This window comes from Sebastes fasciatus, chromosome 4 (assembly GCF_043250625.1).
Source record: "Sebastes fasciatus isolate fSebFas1 chromosome 4, fSebFas1.pri, whole genome shotgun sequence".
In the NCBI taxonomy this organism is placed as follows: Eukaryota; Metazoa; Chordata; class Actinopteri; order Perciformes; family Sebastidae; genus Sebastes; species Sebastes fasciatus.
In genome coordinates, this window is record NC_133798.1 from 26,787,847 (window position 1) to 26,807,937 (window position 20,091).

Sequence of the window (20,091 nt, forward strand, 5' to 3'; positions counted from 1 at the left end):
CTACCGTAGCAAGCAGACGGAAAAGGTGTGTTACCAACACTGGCCATGTTAACACAGGAAAACATTCATTTTCATCGTGTTAGTGTGACATTCTAGGTGTGAAGGTTTGAAGTTGGAGTTGTTCCTGTCAAGTCGGCAAATGCTCTGTCAGCAGACTAACACATAAATTAACCCTGTAACTATCAAAATAAATCTCTCTTGTGGCGTCCTGGTACCTCACCTGGTAGAGCAGGGATTTGAATCTGACCTGTGGCCCTTTGCTGCAGGTCATCCCCTCTTTATCCACCTTTCATAACTATCACTATCACTATCAATAAAGGCAAAAAGTATATAGAGTATATAATAATAAATAATAAAAAAAAAAAATGAATCTCTCTAAGATGAAGGTATGCATCTATGTATGCACTGCATTTTGCCCTATACATCTTCATGCAACATTTTGAACATTTTAATTCTACCCAAAATATTCCTAAATGTTTTAAAAACTAAAATAAAGAAATAGAGCTGACAACAGCAAAACAGATACCAGGATACCGTTCATAATGAACATAATAATAATGTAATACCCTTTAAGTCATGATGATCAGCAGCTGATGTCCATGGGCTCCAACTATCCATTTTCATAGCTGAGTGATGCATCAAAAAACATCACTGACCACAACTACCAAATGAAAAATGCATCACCCATAACTACAGAATATCACAAATACGTTTAATCAAAGCCCACGTAGGGAGGAGGTCGGGGTAGATAGATGGGTCAAACACTGGACTTTAACCCAGGAGATCCGCGTTCGTTTATTTTAAACGGCGTTTTACTTATTTTAACTCAAACTATGATCTTTTACTAAACCGAAATGACAAAAGAACCACAGTTGGGTAAAACACTATAATGCTGATATACACGTATGTAGAAAAGTTGATATGAAACGCACGTCGAGATTCAAAGTATCAGTGGTTTAATGCCAACATTTTATTCTTGCGACTGGGTTGCCCATAAACTATTTGGTTTAAGCTAAGGAAAAATAATCTTACAATGCACATTGCAGGCTTATTGGACAATTACTCTTTCCTCTTTCTGGCATCCAGATGTGGCTCCCTGTCCCCATGGACTACGAGAACATCTTTTGGTCCATCTTAAATCCGTCTCCTTGTCCTGATGTCTCCTCGACCAAATTATTGAGTTAATCTATCTTTCTTTATTTCATCAAGCCTCATGTCTCAGTTGTGTAGTATGTTGACAGATGTGTACAGAGTTATCATTTGTATCCCGCGGGGTTCAGCCTGAAATCAGGATGGCTTTGTAATTAGGAAGCTGCTCTGAATTACAACACAGTCAACTGTACTTGCGATTTATAATGCAATACTAAGCTATGGGAGGAACGTTTCTTACTGATGCTGATATTTTAGTAATATACAGTGGGCTTAAATCAGATTTGCAATTGCACCATTAAAATAAAGCCCTCAGTATCCGTCTCGCCGATGACAACGCCCGTAAAGATGTTCAAAAGAATGATATTGCAACTCATTGTGAAATAGTGTCAAAAGATTTCTACCACTGTCGTTAAACAGGCCTAGATGATTACTGAAATCCATCATTGTAGCAGCAATAACTATTGACCTTGCACTTCAGACATGAGTGGGGAAGAACCAAGCTAGAAAAAGCCCACGCAGACCCCCAATTGTTGGGGCAACTACGCTGATAGCTCCACGTTTTTGATCAGATGACTCCCTGTATGACTCCCTCACCAATCCATTGCACCATCTCTGTGTCCCCTCTTACCTCTCTCCTCCACCCTACCCTCCATGTCAGTCTCAGCTGCCGCAGCAACGCTGATGTTTAAGCATTCTAGGGGAGTGCAGACACACTCCAAAACTTCTTAATGGGCAGGCTAAAAATAGCTCAGGCTGGATCTGACTGGGCTGATTCATGCGGCTGTGAGTCATTCAACTGTGCCGCGGTGTGAGGAGAACAAGGGAATACAGTGAATGAGCACAAAGAGAAAAGAAATAGAAGTTTGCACGCTTGTTAAGATATCAAACGATTGAGAAAATCAAGCATTGCTTATCCCATCACAGAGAAAATGTGCATTATTATGCTGTGAGTGTCGTGCGAGTGTGCAGAGGTCCTTGAGGACATTTGAGGCTGCAGGGCGACCGAAGAAAAATTAAGGCTGATATAATGGAAACTGGGGCTGGTAAAAATGCGTTGCAGTTTCATTTACCATTTGGAAGTATTTGTCTCTTTGTTTGGCTGTAGCATGCCCATTCCTTATTGACGATAGCAGGATGGGGGGGTGGGGTCTTTTGGCTGGAGGGCTGTAAGATCCCAACAGATTGTTGCCAACAGATTAACAGTACTATTGCTGAAAATGAGTGGCCCCCGGCAATTTGGTAGCATCATTAGAAAGGGAAGAGCAGTTCATACTCACATCATTATCCCCTCCATTACCACGGGTAAACATCTACCATTAACCCCCACATACAGGCCACCAGCATGTGTGCTGTGTGTGTGTTAGAGGGAGTGGGGTGTTAGCAGGATGGGTGAAGATTTTCAGGCATATTCTACAGATTTTACGTTGGACTCTTTTTTTTTTTACCGTAAACGGTACAATGATTTATAATAACACATGGATACAGCACACCTCCCCAACAAAAACACAGATCAGCCATTTGCCCGGCAGTGTTTCACCACTGCATCACTCATTGTAGTCTTAATGTATTCAATCAATAGTCTTTTGCTTTTCGCCCTCATTTTCTCCATCAGTCGCTCATGCTCTCCTCTTTCCTATTTTTCCCCTTTGACTTCTACACTTGGTATCTTTGTCTTTCCTCCGTCTCGCTGTCCCCCCCGAGCACCGGTTGAAGATGAACTGTTGGCTGCAGGTAGCCTTGGCCATGCTGAGAGAGAGAAGAGCAGTGTGGTGACAGATAACAGCCAACAGAGAGTCAGCGATGGTTTAAATTGTGCCTCTTTCACATGGTCACCTGCTTCCTTTCTCTTTCTCTCTTGTTCCCCGTCTCTCTATTTCTTGCTAGCTGCCTTCACCCATCCCCCCCCCCCCGCCTCGCTCTCCCAAACTAAAACAGCTTTTTCCATCATCCCATTTTTTGTCTTTCCCCCCGTCTCCATCATTGCTCTTTCAAACCTGGCAGAGAGGAGTGAAAAGAGATGGAGGCAGAGATAGATAAAGAGGGATAGCACTTTCAGAGTTATGACTCATGGATGATGTACAGCGGCAGAGAGAGGGATAGAAAGAGAGAGCAGTAGTATTTGGGTTACTTAATTGTAGACAGGGCTGTCTTTCCTGCTTCACTAGGCTGAGACATATTGCCCTAACTGTCAGTGACGCCTCGATGGTTGCCTTCAGATAAACAACTCTGTGTGTGTTTTAGTGTGTCCAAGTGTGTGTTGTTCTGCTGTTGTATCCCTGTTGATGAATCCAGGGATGATGATGAGATTTGCCTTGAAATGCCTCAGTAGATTTTGAAATTAGCATGTTATTGAATAATATATTAAATATATTGTATAATATACTTATTATACACAATTATAATCAAATCCCCTTTATCTACAAGTAGCTCTTCTAGACTTTGGACTGAATGAATAAAACTCTGATTACACAGTACAAAGAGTCATTTTGGTGTATTTGCGACACTCAGAAAAATGTATTCATCATTTTCCAGACGTTCCTTTTGCAGTGATTGTGTATGGGGGGGGGGGGGGGGGGAAGGGCTTTGGGGGCCACTTGGCGCCATGTGATACTGTGATATTATAATACTGCGTTTGGCCACATTGCCAAAAAAGGTCCTCACAGCCAAGCGCTGTTCCTGGGGGCTTGGTTTAAAGTGTCAGTGAAACGGTAGTTAGACTGTATCTTTATGGTAAAGTGATGTATTTCCGAGTGAAACGGCACATGGGGCTGGAGTTTAGTGATGAGAGGGATTTGAATCGTCTTGCAGATGCCGTTAGGAGCACCAGAGGACACAAAGGCTCACAATTTTTTTCAGGTTTCCTGTTTCATGTACTACTGTCAAGATATAATGATTGTTTTATAAAAAAAAACTTTTTTATAATCATATTTTCTCGACTACTTCAGTTTTAATCTGTTCAAATACATTTTTGTTATATCTGCTGATATTGTCGTTACATCCCGACAGCAATCAATGAATCAAATGCTTTGACAAAAAAACTCAAAAATATGGTATCTGTGGCTGTCGCAGGACTGCGATAAGTTGGTTCAATCATTTCATTTGGCCCAGAGTAGTGCAGTGGCATTGTCCTCATATAAGCTGGTTCTAGCAATGCAGGTGTATCCTGTATCGTATCTTCTGTATCCTGTATAATCATTTCATTTTGGCTGAATGAAATGATTGGACAGGCTACCTGCTTGTCTACCTACTTGCACTTTGCCCGTGTACTCATTACACGTCACCGCAGTCTTCCACAAGCTGCTAGCTTGACTGCTGTGAGTATTAACAATAGCCATGTTTGTTGGTTACGCTCATATGTTTATGATCATAATGATAATAGTGAGGGAGTGGCTTTTGGAGGGAGGCCTGAAGGGACGGGCTGTCAGTGTTGCCGACTTGGCAGCTTTCTTTAGGGACTTTTAGAGCTAATGCTGCGAGTCACTTTAATTGGAAAAGGGTTGGAAACACTGGGCTGGGTTTTTGGGTTGGATCAGTTTCTCAGTATTACCGGCCCTGCCTTTAACAATAAGAATAAACATATGTTGATGTTTTAAACATCCCTGTTTAATATCAGAGACAAACAACAACACATAGTGTCAGAGAGAAAGGACAGGGGAGGCAGAAGACAATTTTAATCCCTGAGAAATAGGTCTGGGAGTTTTTCAGGATTTATGAGTGAGTGGGGCTCAATATCAGGCCCATCTCCCTCCCTCCCTAACTCTCCTCCTTCTTTTTCTCCCTGAAAGACACGCTCTGCCATCTCCACTTTGCTGTCCTTTAGAGTATGCTCCACCATCCGTCTCACTCGCTATCTGGCCCTTTCTTTCCCACCTTCCCCTATCTTTTTCTCACAATGCATTTAAATGGGGTATTTAGAGATTCCGGCCTTTCTCATCTCTTCACACACAGTCTGAGGTAACCTCAATCCCTCAACAACCCTTTGAAAAGGGAAAATGCCCCCAATTGCTCCAGAAATAGGTCCCAGGAGATGCACGATAAACACGCGAGGAATAGGGAGATATATATGACAAACTTGTACTTGGCCCATTTCCAATGTATGTACTTGCTGCAGCATCACGCTAAACTTTTTCCACACAATGACCAGATGTTTTTCATGATGCTGCACATGTTGTTGCCCCTGAGACCACAGCAAAACCAAATGTGCCATCTGTTAATTAAATGACTAAATGGGGATGTGGTCACATTAATCTGATGTACTCGCTGCTGTTTACAAAGGGTTCCATTCAAATCCGTCACAGTAGTCATCAGGGTCAGCATATATTTACAGTGTGTAATAATATAATCCACACAAAATAGTTCTTTGAAAATGATTACCTATCAACAGATTAACAGTGTTAATACCCTTTCATTAATGACTGGGCCTGTTTTGTTGTTAGGTGGTGTATTTTATTTATTTTTTTGGCTGTGCACTTTCTGTGTATAACTGCCAAAAAGACGGATGATACCACATTGAGTCACTTTAGTGCAGCAACAGTTGGTTTTGCTGGCAGACTAATTATCAGCTTCCTAAAGCATCAGGGGTTAATGCCAAATCTTGGTGATTTTTGTTGTTTGTAATTTCAAGCGCGATTGCTTTCTTCACTCGTATGAAACATCTGAAACTCAAGTTCAGGCACATTCTCAGGTGACTGTTGACAGGCATTGTGGGAAATAACAAACTGATGGTGATGAGGAGGGTTCTAGGGAAGGGGCTACACTAAAAAAGTAATTTTCAAAATGTCACAAAATAATTCCTGGAATACACTGAACATCACAGAGCACCAGGAATCGCACTGTGGGAACACTGTGTAACATTTCGGGGGGGATTTATTAGCAGAAAGGGAATATAATATTCATAACTATGTTTTCATTAGTGTATAATCACCTGAAACTAAGAATCGTTGTGTTTTCGTTAGCTTAGAATGAGTCCTTCATATCTGCATAGGGAGTGGGTCCTCTTCATGGAGTCCTTCATGTTGCTCCGCCATGTTTCTACAGTAGCCCAGAACGGACAAACCAAACACTGGCTCTAGCGAGGACCTTTTGCGTTTTTCCGTTACCTGAAGGCCACCATAGTTCTCTGACATGCTTGTGAAACTGCGGTAACGTGAGCCGCACAGTGCAAAACCGTAGTACCGCCAGCCGCCGTCTGACTTCCGTTTGCTCTTCAAGTTGTGTTATTATGGTAAGGATGGCCTCTGAGCGAGGTGAACAGCTTTAACAGTTTTACACTCAGCGATTCACGTTATTGAAGTCTTGGAAAGGGAGGAGTGAGCGGAGGGATACTCAGTGGGTTGCAATCTGCCACACCGCTAAATGCCATCAAATCCTACACACTGTACCTTTAAGGATGAGATTTTATTTCAAATCGTAGATTAATCGGTTTAAAAATGTAATAGTTAAACATGCAATTCTTGTTTGCAGTGCAATTTACTGAACTTAGCTTGTCACTTGTAAATATGTGTCTGTGTGTGTAAGAGAGCTTTCCACACCTGATGCTGTATCATTATATTATTATTCCCATTATTCTCATTATCTTCTTCTTCTTATTATAAAGACTGTTGTCTACATGTTTTGAACACAGGCTAAACTGCTCGACCTTTTCAGTGAACCTGCATTTAATTAAGCACTAATTAAGTGTCCCTAAAAGCTTGACAATCTTTGGTGGAAAACTCCTGACAGTCGGCAGTCAGCATGGGAGGAAAATGTCAACTAATGAAGGAGGAAAGACAAGCTTTTAATACTCTGAGGAAAACAGATTGTTTTTAAGAGATATTGCCAACAGTGTCTTTCACTTGAGCTTATTGTCATAATGGATCTAGAAACAGGGACAGTAGGGACTACTGTATGTTTAAGAATAGGAAATGTAATTTGTATTAAATTGTAAAAGAAGTTTTAAGACCAGTGTGCAGCATGTTGTGTCTTACTGTACATTGGAGCACTTGCTGTTTTTCCAGGCAATTCATTATTCAGTTTACTTTGGTAGACCAGATTTATTGTGGGGACATGTTATCCAAGTGAGACAATTTTATTGCAAAACAGGTGGATATATTTATATTTTTAGTTCCAGATTTTGCATTTACTTGTATGATTTCTTTTATAGATATTTAATGAGCATTGTTGGAGGATGCCCAATGAGTAAAGGTTTTCATTGCTCTGTAATTGTTGCACACATGATAAGAATAAAGAACTTGAACTTGGTTTTAGGGATGTGGAACGTGAAACCTCTCTGGTAAGGAAGGAACCACAGCTAGTGCAGGAGGTGGAGCGGTACCATCTATACAGTATATGGTATATGGTACTAACTATACAGTATATGGTATATGGTACTAACTATACAGTATATGGTTGGGCCATATGAGATTCGCCCTGAGATGCTGAAAGCTCTGGACATTGTTGAGCTCTCTTGGCTGACACGTCTATTCAATGTCGCGTGGAGGTCGTGCTCCAATATTCGTGACCTTCAGCACGCACTGGGGCAGTTTGTCATGGGATGAGAGGATTCTCAATTTTTGACTGCAATATCTTTAGTTTATTTGATCACAAATACATTAGCAGATGTTCTGACACCATAACAAGAGCTATTTTGCTTTTCAGCACCACGGACAGCGCTATGAACAAACACCAGTGCAGCACATCACAGCAAGATAGAAACTTGTTGCAGTGTGACAGTACGAGTGTACAGCATGTGCATGTATGTGTGTGTTCGTGTGCATGCGAACGTCTTACCTAGCCGTGGGTCATACTGCCTCATCTGAACTTCTTCCACATAGTCTGCCGGGAACCAGCCTGTCCTCCCTTTGACCGTGCCTTCCCAGAAACCTCCTTCCCCTATACTCAGCACTGTAAAGAGAGAAAGAAAATAGGAGGGGGGTTCTAAATCAGTCAAATATTGTCATAAAACACGTCATCATTGTGAGGTTGTGGAGCCTGTAGAGCCTTGGAAAAGAGACAAAAAAGGACAAAGGGCCATAAAACAGAGTGAGGTATTTAGGTTTCCATGTCCTGGGTTCATAAATTATATAAATAAAGGGAGAGGGAAGGAGGGACAAGTGAGAGGGAGAGAGAAGGATTTTTGTTTTACAAACACACACACACACACACACACACATATAAAGCCAATACCAGACAGGAGAAACTGTAATGTGAAAATATTGGTCTGTAACTAATGTACCGTGCCAAGGTGCTTGAGCAACATAGGCTTTATTCTCTTTCATGCCAATAAAAGATTTTTTTAAATTTGAAAAATACAGAGACAGACTGAGGAGATTTAAAAGTAAAGGGAAAGGGGAGTGGACGGGAAAAGATAAAAAGGAGATCAAGAGAAAAAAAAGAGGAAGAGGAGATGGTGAAAGAGAGCAAGAGGGTGGGAAAAAGAAAGAGAGATTCCTTCTAAGTTCCGCTGTGGTAATTAGAGATGAATGTGTAGTTGATATTGATCTTCCCTGCAGGACTGAGCCAGCACGCTCATTTCTACAACACTCATCCATTATTACAGCAAGCTAACACACACACACACACACACACACACACACACACACACACACACACACACACACTCCTCAGAGATCACCAGCTGGAACTGAAGCTTTGCCTGAGCGAGCCCTTCTTCTAAAACCGGTTGCTAGGATACGGCAGTATGATGTTGCAGCCAGTAGACAGCCTGCTAAATGATGTAGTCTACTTCCTCCAAACTATATTCTACTCTGGCATGGGGACATGTCACGGTGATGTAACCTGGGGCACTATGAGAAGCAGCCAACTGGACTTCATCTTCAGTGACATGAGAGTAAAAGTTCAAATATCAGCCATTCACAGGATTCCTGGCCGGATCTCTTGTAACAAATACATCATTTTCTCAAGGACTTGCTGCTGCACTCACATCTCGCTTTTCCCTAAAATTCAGGTCCATCCACATCCTGTTCAGAGACACACATGTAGAAGCAGGCTAGAGCGGGAGAGTGTGTGATCATCCACGTTCAAATCAACCCTGAATTATATATATTCATGTATATATATATACAGTATACAGTATGTATATATTATAATGTCTACATGTTGGGCCTGAATAGAAATTTTTTTCATGAATAAAAAAAAAAAATTCTCTCAGTGACTACCTCACGTATATAAGCTATCCCCACAAGTCGTTATCCTACACTGCTGCTGCACAGCTAAGAGAGATGTGGCGTGCAAGAGGGGAGAACGGCTGTTTATCGACTTCCCGCTGTAAAAAAACATGACACTCAGCACACAGAGGATACATGGACTGATCCCCCTCTCTGATCGCAGCTTAACACAACTTTACCCTGCCTGTCTCCTGAGAACGGACTCCTTCTGTCTCGTTATTTCCATTATTTAAACCCTTTATTCTCTCTCTCTCTCCCTCTGACTCTGCTCTACACGACTTTCTCCCCCGGTCCCCTTCACTGAATGATTTCTCGGTCATCGTCTCCATCCCTCCCTCTTTGTCTCTGTCAGTGTGTCCGTCTATATACTGTAATGGTGTCCCTGCAGCAGACAGGTGCCGGCTGTGCTCTCTGTTCCCCATTGGCAGAAATGAAAGAAAAGGTGAGACCTCTGATTGATCTTCTAGGCGGCCCCTCGCTCACTTCCCTCACTCCCTTATACCCCTGCTACTAATCCATTTTCTGGTTCCTGACACCAACACTTGACAATACGGACAGAATCGACCACCGGGTATCTAAGAATGTGAGCAAAAGTCACTGTTTTACAGATGTAAAATATCTACGTACACCTTCACACCGTAGGCTGTTCTTCCACACATACATATGTAATATACACAAACATCCTCTTCAATTAACTTTAAATACACCCCAGGCACTCTAAATGTGGAAATCAAGCCAATTAATTGATTGTCAGTGAAGTCAAGAAAAGGTCAGTGAAACACACACACACTTATTATTTTAACACATAACATGCTTGATAATCCCCACGGTGCTCTCAGCATTTGATAGCAGAGAGTCTGCATAAACACACAGAGAAAAAATAAACACCGTAAACTGAATTGGCTAAATTACAGTGTTAACCCTCTGAGACCCACAATAGACCTGTTTTTGTCTTTTCTAGGGGGGGTACAGGGGGTCTTTATGGGGAGATAGCAGGTCAACAGTAGATGTCACATAGAAGTGGTGTACATCATCTGAAAGCTGGGAACCTGAAGATTAATTTGAGATGCAGCTCAACACTGTGTGTCACGTTGTTCTAGTCATTAATAAGAAATAAACATGATTTAATTAATTAATTATTTAAAATAAATTGGAAAAGTGTAAAAAAGTGTAGAAAATGATGACATAAGTATATGATGGTCATCCTCATGCTCCAGTATGTCTCATAAGTTGTTGCAGCAATTTTTGGGTTGATACCATTTGTTACACAGATGTGGTGCTAAATTTAACCATTTTTTACCATTCGAGAATTGATAAAAAATGATCAATAATCCCTCCAAAATACCACATTAAGACACCAAGACCTTGAGGAACACCATAGAAAAAGCCATGCTGTGATATGGTTTCAGAAACGTTTGACATTTTGAGATTTCTGCTGCCCTAGGTCTTTAGTTTGAGGCTGTAAAGTTTCATGAGGCTGTGATTATCCTAGAGGTCACCACAGGTCATTTTATACAGAGAGGTCATATAACAAAAAATGATCTCACTACAATGAAATGGCTACTATGGGGACTAACATCATCACACATGAATACAATTGGGCTCATTGGATCCACAAGCGTCGCAGCTTTACGGTGATACCCACTTCATGTAATTCCAAGACTGTTTACGGACCTCAGTATGCAGAAATATTCAAATACACCATTTTAGAATAGGCTGAAATAACATTTATACTGCATGCACAAACCTGAATGGATTTTGCCCAAAACTGCATGTGATTATCATAAAGTGGGCATGTCTGTAAGGGGGAGACTTGTGGGTACCCGTAAAACCCATTTTCATTCAAATATCTTGAAGTCAGAGGTCAAAGGACCCCTTTGAAAATGGCCATGCCAGTTTTTCCTCACCAAAATGTATTATCTGTGTCTTCAGTCTAGCTCTAAAAAAACCTGCTAGAGCCTCTGAAGGACAGTAAAGTCAGTCAGGATCGCGGGTCTCAGAGGGTTAAGAGATACGGACCCTGTATTTAGAGAAAATCTGTCTCTACAGATACATTTATTGGCTTTATTTAGCACAAACAGACAACAACAACAACAACAACAACCACATGCATGTTTAGGTTATGTCCACATGTACAGTATATATATCCCCTTACATGTACTTAGAGAGTTCCCGACTGTGTCAGTAGCCTTTACCTTACACTGCCACTCTGTGTTGGTGCTTGCCAACAATGTGCTGGCATGACAACTGTCCCTGTGACTCAGATGTGGGCTCACAGGAGCCAAGTGGCAGGAAGGAACTCAAACAGTGCATGTCTGTGCAGGAGGATTTACAATATGTGTGCCGTGTTGATGCTTTCGTCCAACCAGACCGCTTTGGGACCACTGCCATGTGGAGCGCTACAGTTGTAGATGGTAGTGGGAAAAGGCCTGCTAACAGTAAAGGCAGTCTACAATATGTCACAACTGTTACAAAACAAATTAAGTGAAAAAATACTATATTTCATTTTTTCTATTATTGGTTCTATTGGTCTCCATATCGGATCATTTTAACACAATGAACTGGGATGGTGGCATCGTGTGACAATGGACATTTCGCATTTCTCAAAGATAAACTGATCAAATCCAAAAAGAAACTGTGCAAGTTTGCAAAAACATTGCAAGGCAGTCAGTCCTGAGCTTTGTAGATGAAACTGCATTTGAGAAAGCACAAACAGTGGTTTCTAATTGGCAGCAGTCTGCAGCCTATGGTGACTTCAAACAACTCCATTCGCTCATCTGCTCTGAGGAAATGTTGTTATGTCACATTCTGCGATAAAGTATTTCTAGCTGAGCGGTGGAAAGATCCCTGGTCACTTTGCATGGAGACTATTCACATGCCCTCACAAGTTGGATTATCTTGACAATCTTTTGCTGCTGGTGATATTTTTCATTTTTTTGCATCTGCCATGTAAAAAGAGTCCCCTTTCATACACCGTGAATATAGCTTTTGATTCAGGTAGCACTCCTCAATCTCTCAATGTGAAATCACACAGTCTGTCAGGGCAGGTTGGTAGTGATTTAATGGCCAAACAAGATTTTGATGAGTGCGTTCTACGACTAAAGAAATAACCAAGATGCAGAAGGGTAGGCAAGGTCAGTAAAAATTGTGTTTGCAAGTACCTGATACTCGTACTCAGTGCCGCCGCAAGGCACACATGCTGTGTGAAGGGCACCAAGCGCCAGAGGGGTCACAAACAGCCTGGCCATAACACGCCGTTTGCCACTGAGGTGTCACGGACTTCGTGGTAAAGACAGCTCACATTTTTAGCCCCTTTTCCAGTAAGCAAGCATGACATGTTTGGTATCAACGGGTTCATCACAATCTCAACATTCATATGATACCACTGTATGTCCACAGCCTTCAAAAGACAGCAATGTTAATGCCAATCAGTCAGGTGATATACCATACCATATATGATGTTCAGAGGGTTAAAAGTAGGCCAAGTAAACCCAAGTACTGAGGAGAACCAATTTTAAGATCATGGTGATCAATGAGACAGGCAGAGTCTAATTCAAATATAGCCTATGGTTCTGTTTTTTCACTTTTAGATTGTTAAATTATGTTAGAAACAGGCCTACCAGTAGGCTGCAGTTTAATTTTTGGCCTATTCCACCTAGACAATTTCATTTAAAAGACATATATAGCAGCTTACCTTGTTTTTGTTAAATGTGTTACTGTTACTGGTGCATTCTAGTCAGATATTTTTTTTGGTCTCATAATCAAGGTCAACATGGTAGCTATATTATGAGCAGATTAAGAGGCTATGTCAACCCTGTATGCACAAAAACAACACTGAGAACCTCCCGGCAAGGCGTGCTTTGCGAGCGCACAAGACAAAGAGGTGGAGGGGCACCAGCTAATATCTTGCCTACGGCACCAAATTGGTCAGGGCCTTATCTGCTAATACTAAATGGTCTTTTTTTTTTAACTTAATTTTAGAGTTTTTTGGAAATAGGACAGCAGCTCAAAAACTGGATACCTTGGTCAAAATGAAGAAGGCTATTATTTCTCTAATGGACGTCTCCTGTACGAATAATTACAGAGAACAAAGGTATGAGTGAGAGCCGTTCTCAAGCAGGAGAAGAAATACACTTTGGTGGGACTCGGCTTCATGCGTACACTGGAGAGTCTTTGAAGAGCTGCTTCACTGCAAAGCAATAAATGCCATTTGTTCTCTTCTCTATAGAGGTCTATTGGGGCTTAACTAAACAACAGTTCAGTACATGAGGCAATCAACACCTCAGCCGGACGTCAGGCGATAAGAGGTCAGGCCTATCTCGACTGTATCACTAGAAGCAGTGACCTGCCACGCTGATTCATAATCACCTCCACAGGTAAACTAGTGGGTGCAAACACACAGCGTGCGTTGACATGAATTCATACATGCAGTCACACATGAACACACACGCACCATTGCACACACACTTTATTATGTACACCTATTTACAGTAGTTGAATGTTGTGCCTCCTCTATAACAGCATACATTTATCTGGGAATGATTCTGCAAGATGCTGGATGAATTGAGCGGGAATATTGTTCAATGTAGAGTAGGGCTATCATGATCATCAAATCTTAGTTGACGATTACTTGTCATACAAATAATTAATTAATTGATGTATATAAAAAATGTAATTGTCTATTTCTGTTCATCACAGCGGTGCTGTTGTTTGGCTTTGCAACTACACCTAAATCCATGTTGTTAATTTCAATGGTTGCTCATCGAAATGATGCAATCGTTGGCAAAGGAGCGTCAATTGATCTTCAAATAGTTTGCTGAAACAATGTTTCCCCTCTAGCTCTGCTGCAACTAGATTTATTTTAAATAGCTTGTTAAAAATGCTGTACAGGCTGACTTAATGTAAGGAAAAAGTGGTTCAAGATGGTTAATTACATGTAGAAGGAGGCTTGAATTTATTTTCAAAAGTTAATATATAATATTCAAGTCAGTGTTAACCGTTCCTGCTTCAGCTTCCAGACTGGCCTTGGGAGACTGTACAGACTTTACATGGGTCTTGAGGATCTGCGGCACTTATTCGTGCACAAAATAAGACCTACACTGTACATTTACTACTACTGGACATCTTAAATGTTAATTTCTTCTCTGCTCCGATCGCCAACACCTGTCTGCACTGAGCGCATTTACCGTCTCTCTCACTCAACCAGACACACACTACGCAATCAGCTATTTCTGAAATGACCCACGCTACTCTTATAACACCATGTTTCAATCCAAACATTTTTAAGTGAATTATCTAATTAGAAAAGCTGGATGGAAGCAACAACTCCAGCATAACGTCCTCCAAAGCTGTCAAACAACCTGCTGCAGCTGTAGGGGAAACTCTCCGTTATAAATTATCATTATTGGCGACTCTCTGTCATCATTTTCCTTCGGAAAGCAACAAATACGGTCTCGTATGAGCTCTTTATTTACCCAGCGGATGAATACGCACCTAATTCACTTCCTATTTGTTGCCACATTTGTAACATTGGCTTTAAATTCCCTTGATTGTGGAATCCATCGATTATGCAAAACGGTCGCTGTCAGCTCAGATAATCGCTATCAGGCGTTTATGTAATAATTGCGACAGGCCTATTGTGGAGTTGACTGCGCTTGGTACACTCTTGTTGAATCCTAACCTGTCCATACCAAAATTGCTCTGTAGGGTTGAAGTCTGGGCACTGTGCAGGCCACCGGAGCAATGAAAACCCACTGACGTGTAGCCATAACATGGTCATCGACATATGCTGTGTTGTTCAGCCATGCTTCAGTGGGTGTCAGGAACCCTAATGTGCTAATGTGTACCAAAATAAAAACATTCCCCACATTCTCTCATCACACTGACACAACCAGCCTGTGATGTTTACACCTGACCGGATGGCTCCATGGATTCATTCTGCTTGTGCCAAATTCTGAATCTTTGATCAGCATAATGCAAAAGGGACATTTACTCTCCTCAATGGACCAGATTTGGTGTCCTTGTTTCTTTTTTTTACACATTATCACAATTTTAATTACGTTGGCTGAATCCACTCAGCTCAAGGTCCAGTCCAGAAGTCCAGAATGGATTTGGAGTCATATTATATTAATCAGGACAAACAAATGAGAAGTGAGTTAACATGAGAAATAAAATAGAATGTGTTGATGTCTTAAAAAGGAGTTCTTGTTACATTTATATAACTAATTGTGACAATTTATCATCATACAGACTTTAGGTCTTATCACCTAGCCCGATCAGAACCACACATGGTCCTCAGCATCAAATTCATGCTCAGACATGTCTTTCTGAAAACCAATGTTGAATTCAGAAATTATTTATCTCTTGTCCATTTTGTTTATTTGCTTTTCTCCTTTGACTCTGACCCATTAGCTGTTTTCATCTAATCATGATAAAAAAGAGCCGGGATCCCACCTCAGCCAGCGCGCTGGCCCTCACTTTCATTGCGGCACGGGGTTTTGCTTGCACCCTCTGACTCGCGCATGCATTAGACTCCTTGGTCCGTGTTTCAAGATGGGTTGGGTGGGTTGCAGACATCGCCGCAGACCCTTGGCGCCTTTGACGTGGGCCGCACTAAGGAAAGTCCGCCCCGGTGACGCTTTGGCCACGGCCCCGAGAAGCGCCTTCGCCCCGAGCCTTTCCAAGCCGACCTCGAAACCGGTCGCGGCGCACCGCCTCGTATTTGGTACTCCCCAGCTTGCCGTGTGCTGCTCACACCCTCCAGCTGGCTGTTAACGAGGGTCTTTTGGCAAAGAGCAGTACTCGTATCGGTACTCGGTATCAGCGAGTACCTAAATGTAAGTACTTGTTCTTGTACTCGATCTGAAAAAAGTTGTATCGGTGCATCCCTATTGAGAATTATAGATCATCAATTCTGATCTGTGCCAGATTTCTACTGCACATAGCAGTCACGTGATGAATGTACAATCTGTATGAAGGTGGGGAGTAAACCTAATAAACTGGCAACAGAGTTTTAATACTTTCTATATACTCAGTGACATTCATCAATGCTGGTGCAGACACACACTCACATTTTTGACCCGCCCCAGACTGAACAATGCACAGAATGACAAATAAACATTACAACTGCTCAGGTGTTCTGTCAACCCAATATCACGCCACAGCATGTAATAGACCCGCCTGTCCACCAGAGGATAGCGTGTCAGCATCACGTTTTGCATCGCCGATGCGTGAATATTACATGTGTGTATTAAGGTGCGGTACCAGCAGGGGGCAACAAAACCACTCACTTAGGTTTAGGAAAAACGTCATGGTCGGCCTTAACATAAATACGTAAACTAAGTAAAATACGTACTGAAACAACGTAACATCAGTATGGAAAACACGTCACAAACGTTGCTACAAAAAATTTAATTTACAAAACAATCTTTGTTGGACCCATCCACCTCCCCTCCCGCCCATCATAAGCGGTCTTTCTCACTTTTTATTCTACGCCACTAGCTCTGAGTGTAGCATATTCACGCGGATGCATTTACATTGCAGTCAGTACAGACTACACGGCGTACACATGACACGTCAAAAGCAAGAAAGGCCTTCTTATTACACACTTTTGCCTAGGGCATTATCATGCTGATTCTGTATACTGTGCAGTAAAACATATCTTCTGTAACAATGCCCAACATACTGTATTGTAAGGCCTCGTGAAAAATCCACAGCAAGTTCTCATAGTGGATTTAACAACATCTCACTGGACCATTTAATGGAAAATTCTGCTTATACAGAAATAACATAGAGACGAAGCATAAAATGTGACCAGAAAGGAGGGTAGCATAATAGAGAGCCTCAGAGAATGAAACAAAGGGAAAGAATGTGACAGAAAGAGGCCTGCATTGAGCAATGACACAGAGAGATGAGAGCCAGCTAAAGACAGACACGAGCTGACAAAGGGAAAGAGCTATGTTTCAACAGCCGCCCAGTTATTCATGAGTGTCCAAGAAGTCTGCCGTCTCGTGAAAAGTCTGGTACGGTATTGTTCTGTGTGTGTGTGTGTGCGCGTGTGTGCGTGTGTTACGTCTGAGTTTTGCCCTTGGTTAAATCAGTCACGGCTCCTGGTTTAAAAATAGCACCAGCGAGGATGCAGAGCTATTTATACTCTTCACACACCCTGCCTGCAAGCAAGCTTCAATGCATCCCTGCTCGAGTGTGTGTGTGCGTGCGTGCGTGCGTGTGTGTGTATGTGTGTACGTGACGACCAATTGAGCTCATTTTAATTCTTGCTTTGCTTCGCTCTATTGCTTTGAGCTGAGTCATTCATTTTCTTTCTCTTTCTCCCATCGTCTTTGTTTCTCTGTATTCCAAGCAACCAACACACACACACACACACGCACACACGCACACACGCACTCACACAGAGTGAGGGGAACTGCCTGAATGAATGAATGAATGAATGAATGAATGAATGACAGCTGGTGAAGGAAGGAGTAGACTTTTCACAAACACATTCACAAACATATTTTTTTTTACAGGTAACAGTGGGTGCGTCATACTCCTGTATTCGCCTGCAGAAACAGACAAGAAAGGATGCAGCTGTGCTGAGGGAGGCTGATGGCTTCCTGCCACTGATGCACTCAAACTGATTCAGACGGGGATGCCATGGAAGACTTGCCAAAGCCAAAATACAACTTGATTTCCATAAAATGTCACGATAGGCTTTCTGCACATTGGATTTGCTGTAAGGAACACAGGGAAACTGTGCATCTTTGATGTCTTTACTCACATACATAATGGAAATATTGGGATGTAAGCAACATTAAAGGAGAAAAATAGGATTTTTTGGTGATAATCTGTGCAACTATTTAATTTCTACCTGCTGAATGAAGGTCGATGTGCTGCTTCATTGTACAATTGTGGAGTTCTCAGATATCCTGCCTCTTAAATGTGTCTCTCTATAGCTGCTACACACTGTTCTTAATGCTTTCCATTCAACTGCCTTTTCATTTTTCCAGTCTCCACTTGTTAACTCTTCAGGCAGACATAATTTAGTGCAGTTATATATCCAAAAGAATCACATTTAAAGTGATGGACTGTATATTTTCTGCAGCCATATTTCACGGTTGCATAATGTAGTCACAATAGTATAGGGAGACAGAGTGAAGAGATGACAGCAATTAGTAAGCTACCTGGTAGATACACCTGGTAGCTTGTTCTACTGCTGGTAGCAGGAGCTGTCTGACGAGACACAGGCTATTGTAATTTTTTCACCATTCTGTTGCTGCTCCCTGCTGTTCACTTCATGCCCAGTGCTTTGCCTCTCTGTTTCCTCTTTGTCTCTTTAGCATAATGAGTAACAAACACTTTCAGCATTCTGACCACTGGTGTTGAGAGGAGTTAGCATGTGAGACTCACACTGACTAAAACCTCAACGTCAAGTGAATTTAACCATCAGTTTCAAGATTAAGTTAAAGAAGATAAGGACCTTTAAGTCTTAAGAGTATTTAGATATAGAGGAGTAATGTCTACCTGATCAGAGAACGAAGTCGCTCTCCCTCTGTGTTGTGTTGTATCAGAGCTTCTCCGTGCTTTGTTTTTATGTATAGCCTGTCCGGCTGCGCATGCCCAGACCCATGGCATCGTCACGGAAGCGTAACGCCCACCCTCCGGTTCCCCCTCAGGTAAACAGTTAGCTTTGTCAGCACTGTTGTTTTCACTGTTAGCATCGTAAGCTGCCAGCCGCCAGCTCAGCCGTCACCATGTTGAGAGCCGTGTGGAGGCAATCCCTCAATCATAGATACTAGGGATGCACCGATCCGACTTTTTCAGCCTCAATACCGATAGTGATACCTGGGCTTTGAGTATCGGCCGATACCGAGTACCGATCTGATACTGGTGTTTAATTAATAAGCTGTATGCCTCACTGTGTGGAAGTGACTGGGATCATTCTTTTATGTGTAAGGAAACATCAGGCTTGACTTAAACATTGCTTTCTTAACTTTGTAAAACAAAATGTGACATATAAAAACATAGATATAAATTTACTGAATTGATATTTATTATTAAAATAATAAATCGTACACCAGCGACTTGAAAAAAATCATCAAAATCACAGGAATTACAATTCAAGTGTAAACCTTTTTAATTCAGCAACAAATTGGTCAAAACTTAAACAGAAATTAAAATTACAGTATATAATGTAAATAGTATATAAACATAAAATTGAATTGAATAGATCGGCCCCATTGTCACCGCTATCCGATCCAGCTTTTTGAGTCTGTATCGGCCCGATATCCGATACAGTATCGGTGCATCCCTAACAAATATGAATACATCGGTGACCCCTCCTACGGACCTGACCTCTGTAGCGCCCACATCCCCGTGTGGGGATCCCACTGTTCTCTCAAAACCTTGTTATGATGCTTTACTGAGAACAATTTACACCACCATTGTGTGTGTTTGCATGTGATGTACAGTAAGTGTAATGTAATGTGAAAGAGGGACCTGCTGAGTAAGGCTTTTCTCTGAATAAAGAGCAAGTATATATCTCCACCGACATAGCTCTGTGTGTGTGTGTGTGTGTGTGTGTGTGTGTGTGTGTGTGTGTGTGTGTGTGTGTGTGCTTGACATAAAGTGTGTGAAGGTGAGAGTGGAGAGTATTCCAATAACCAGAGTGGGGCTGTTATTAGATTTGGATCCCTGCACTCTTTATTAAACCTCAGTTCAATTCAGTGTAATAGAGAGAGAGCAGAGTTGCATCTTTATGAAACAAGGGGGACACAAC

At 41.8% G+C, this 20,091-nt stretch overlaps 1 protein-coding gene across 7 annotated transcripts in view; it reads right to left on the minus strand.

Annotated features, from left to right (window-relative positions):
• shank3a (SH3 and multiple ankyrin repeat domains 3a) overlaps positions 1-20,091 on the minus strand; it is a 241,574-nt gene that overhangs the window by 40,446 nt on the left and 181,037 nt on the right. For all 7 annotated transcript variants that reach the window (XM_074633234.1, XM_074633236.1, XM_074633235.1 and 4 more), the window contains one exon: positions 7,921-8,034. In XM_074633234.1, coding sequence (XP_074489335.1) covers positions 7,921-8,034 — 114 coding nt within the window. The remainder of the gene's footprint in view (positions 1-7,920; positions 8,035-20,091) is intronic.